At 29.5% G+C, this 4,282-nt stretch overlaps 1 protein-coding gene across 1 annotated transcript; it reads left to right on the plus strand.

Annotated features, from left to right (window-relative positions):
• Positions 1-1,508: 1,508 nt before the first annotated feature.
• Positions 1,509-4,042, plus strand: LOC132936115 (histone-lysine N-methyltransferase SETDB1-like). Its single transcript, XM_061002835.1, has 3 exons — positions 1,509-1,945; positions 2,018-3,555; positions 3,624-4,042. The coding sequence occupies exons 1-3, from the start codon at positions 1,509-1,511 to the stop codon at positions 4,040-4,042; spliced, it is 2,394 nt and encodes a 797-aa protein (XP_060858818.1).
• The last annotated feature ends 240 nt before the right edge of the window (positions 4,043-4,282 follow it).

The raw sequence follows: 4,282 nt of genomic DNA on the forward strand, positions 1-4,282 counted from the left end.
AATAAATCCATTTGAAGATAGTATATTTAAATATTCTACATATGTAACAGAGTTAATAATATTGTCTATATTTATATCACCACGTGTTATATATTTATTTAATTAATTTGTTCCATTGTATCTAAACTCATCTAAACTCTTTTCAGTTCTTCGCATTTTTATTTCTTACACTTAGTACATTTAATTGAGTTATCTTTATGAATAATGCATTCATTATAATTAATACAATTAACAGATATTATAAATGTTGTAATCAAATGAAAAACACTCATTCAACAAGACTAAGTTAGACCATAAAAGAACTTTATCCCAATATTTATCGATAACAGAATCATTAGTACACGTGTGATCTTATGATGGTCAAAATTGAAATTGATTAGTAAGTTCTATTAGAAAATAGACACTTAATGTAATAGATTTTAATTTTTTTAATTTCTGACGAGTAATTTTTAAATTAACAATTAATACTTAAACTAACAAATAGATAAAGATAAATTACCAACCAATATTACTTCTGTGTACTGTTTGAATTTTAGCTATCAACAAGTTTTTAATATATTTATATTTATATTATTAGCCCGGTTTCAATTTCAATTTTATCTACTTTTAGAAAATTCAATACCACAAGTAGGTAATTTAATCTTTCAATTAATATTTTATTATTTTTATACTATATATAATAGGTAGTCTTAAAGTAATTTTGTTAAAAAAATATATTTATGTTAAAAATATAATTTTATGAATACAACTAAAATGTAGATACCTAACCTCTCTGCTGTGAAATAGGCTTAAAGTGTACCTACCTCATCATTCAGTATAAAGTCACTGTAATGTACTTCCTTAATTTGAATTAGATGATACAATAAATCATTGCATACGAAAAAAGATTCTAAGCGAAAACGGTCTGTGAGCTTATATATATAACATATATATATTATACTAAAAATGCCTATAACCCAAAACATAATGATATTGATAGCCGAATGTCAACAATTAAATATAAGTACTACAATAATATTACAACAACTATTTACAATTTACATATCCAGTTTTTGCGGTAGAACTATTATTGCATGTACAGTAAATATTTAGTAGGTATCAGGAACTAAGATTTATGGTAATATGGTATGTAAAATCAATAATATATAACGAACCATTGAGTAAAAACAACTCTAGTTTATCTGTTTGTACTCTGAAAATATCAGAGATGCTTTCTAGTTTCTATTCAGTGATAATCAATCACAAAATAATTTAGCATTAGATACTCGCATCTCTTATAGGCTCTGTTTCAAGTTTCACAAACCACCAGGTTCCATAAATGGTTCTGTTAGTAAATTGTATTTATGTATGTATTAACTATTTGAGTACCTAACAAACACAGAGTTAGATTTGTGACATAATTTGGGCATATCCATCTGTGTAGAGGGTATACCATAAACACATTACACATATAATGCTTTATTTGTTTATTAATTTGTGATTTGTATTTTATTGACTAGGAAACAAAAATGGCCTCATCAAGTAAAAATTTGGAACTATATGTTGGCGCTGAAGCATCGTATGAAGATAAATCTGATAAGGACGATATTATTACACTTGATAGTACCGTTTGTGTTGTACCAGCTAATTTACCTCTAGAAGGGACTTTAGAGTATCCTGTTTTTGAGAGTGGACAAACTGTATATGGAATGCAGTTAACTAGAAAAGATCCATGGTATAGCGGTAAAATCAAAAAGATATATAATCAAGATAATATACACATAGTATTTCAAACTTGTCGAAAGTTAGTGTCAAAAAAACAAATTGCATACTCTACACCAAATTCAGTAAGATTTCCGGTGGGTTGCAGAGTAATTGCTAAGTTTAAGGATCCTAATTCTCAATATGACAATGAATTTTATGCTGGTATAGTAGCTGAACCTCCAAATGCGTTTAATAATTTTCGGTAAGGTTAATTAATAATTATTTAAGGACAAGGTGACAATACTGTTTTATATTTATAATTATTTTTTTTTAGATACTTGATTTTTTTTGATGATGGTAATGTTCAATATAAACAGCACCGTGATATTCGTTTAGTTGCTCATCGGACAAATATACATGTTGTTTGGGAAGATGTCGAAGAGAATTCCCGGGATTTTATAAAAAGTTATTTAGAAAAGTATCCTGAACGCAAAATGGTAAAGTTGGTTAATCAACATTTCGAACTGGCAGAATATCAATGCCAGTTGCAGATGGTAAAAGTGCTTGAAGTTGATGCATCTTTAGTCAAATTATATTTTATTAATTCCCAACATAGCGAATGGATATATCGTGGTTCAACACGTTTGTATAATATTTTTAAAAAACAGATCAAGTCTGAGAGAGGTAATCGATTAAGACAATCTGGTTTAAAAGAACCATTTGTGAAATTCACAAATGTAAAAGAAGATCCCTCCCGCCTTTTAACTGATGGAGGAGCTCGTAAAAGTATCAGCAAGAATTCAACAACCGCTGGTGATGGAACTCAAGAATGTAATAAAAATAAGGCCAATGCTACTAAGGTTGTTGACCTAATATTCCCTGAAACCGTTCATAATCCAATTAAATATAGCAAACACAAATGTAATCCTTTATGTGTTACATGGACATCATATAACCATGAGAGCACTAGGACTATCAACATGTTGACTATTCCGTTACATTTTGGTTTTAGAAGGTATCTAACAGAAATTAATAAATATCAAAAAAAAGTGGAGTACAGAACCCCGTGTGGTGTAACTATTCAAAACATAGAACAGATGCTGGAATATCTTATTGTTACCAAAAGCGCAATGACTATTGACCAATTCAATTTTGATAAATGGGTCAACCCATTTGCCGAATATAAAATTATAAAAAGTGTGCAATTTCTAAAAGATATATCCGAGGGCAAAGAATTTAGGGCCATACCATGTGTAAATATTATTAACAGTACATTACCACCAAAAATAGATTATATAACTACTAGACAACCGATGCAAGGTGTTCACATAAATGTAGAGAGTGAGTTCTTATGTAGATGTGACTGCACTGACAACTGTCAAGATAAATTGAAATGCGCTTGTTGGCAAATGACTATCGAAGGACAGAAGAGTTTCCCTGATCCTTACAAAGACCCAAATATTGGTTACGATCATCGAAGATTAGCCGAACAAGTTGTAACGGGTATTTATGAATGTAATAAAAAATGTAAATGTTCCAGTTCATGTTTAAATCGTGTGGTACAGAACCCTTTGTCGCAGAAGTTACAATTATTTTTTACTAAAAACAAGGGATGGGGTGTTCAATGTTTGAATGATATACCTCAAGGGAGTTTCATATGTAATTATGTTGGTTATTTGTTAACTGAAACTGATGGTAATGAAGGTGGGATCAATTATGGCGATGAATATTTGGCAGAATTAGACTATATTGAAACTGTTGAAAAAATAAAAGAAGATTTTGAAAGTGACATTCTTTACAGTGACCATGAATATGAAACTGAGGCGAATCTCTCCGAATCGTCTGATGAACATTTACCTTCTACATCTGATGGTATTTTTATTATTAACTAATTATAATTTATAATTCATATAATATATATAAATATTTTTATTACTTAGGTAGAAGATCTGAAATGTCATTAAAGAGCAAACGCAAAAAATCAAAAACAAAAAAATATGTTAAACATATGCGGGTTTTATCCAAATTCAATACACGCGATATGAAAAAAAACCCTAAACCTTCAAAATCAGTGCGTGAATACTTTGGAAACAACGAGAGTGCATATATTATGGATGCCAAAATTAGAGGCAATATTGGACGTTATTTCAATCATTCGTGTTCTCCAAATATATTTGTCCAAAATGTATTCGTGGATACGCATGACCTACGGTTCCCATGGATATCGTTATTTTCACGCCATTACATACCAGCTGGGACCGAACTAACTTGGGACTATAACTATAAATTAGGAAGTGTCCCAGGGAAAAATTTGAAATGCTATTGTGGGTCACCATTTTGTCGAGGGAGATTACTTTAAGTATGTAGAAATCAGTTGTTAACACTCACGAAGAGTGATGTGACCAATACCAATAATATGTAATTACTAATTAACTTGGATATTTAAATACTACTTGAAAATAATAAGTTAAACGTCTGGATTAGAATTGTATTTAAATAATTTGCAAATGAAATTTTATTTTTTATTTTTATAGTTTTGACTAAACGATTAATATACCATTAGTAAACCCTATAAAACACAAATCACTATTTTTATTTG

Source organism: Metopolophium dirhodum, chromosome 1 (assembly GCF_019925205.1).
Source record: "Metopolophium dirhodum isolate CAU chromosome 1, ASM1992520v1, whole genome shotgun sequence".
Taxonomy (NCBI): Eukaryota; Metazoa; Arthropoda; class Insecta; order Hemiptera; family Aphididae; genus Metopolophium; species Metopolophium dirhodum.

Bases quoted from the DNA above. Each gene is read 5' to 3' on its own strand.
- LOC132936115 (XM_061002835.1), top strand. From the start codon at position 1,509: ATGGCCTCATCAAGTAAAAATTTGGAACTATATGTTGGCGCTGAAGCA. The intron at 1,946-2,017 runs GTAAGGTTAATT...ATTTTTTTTTAG, and splicing joins AATGCGTTTAATAATTTTCG to ATACTTGATTTTTTTTGATG. The intron at 3,556-3,623 runs GTATTTTTATTA...TTTATTACTTAG, and splicing joins TTTACCTTCTACATCTGATG to GTAGAAGATCTGAAATGTCA.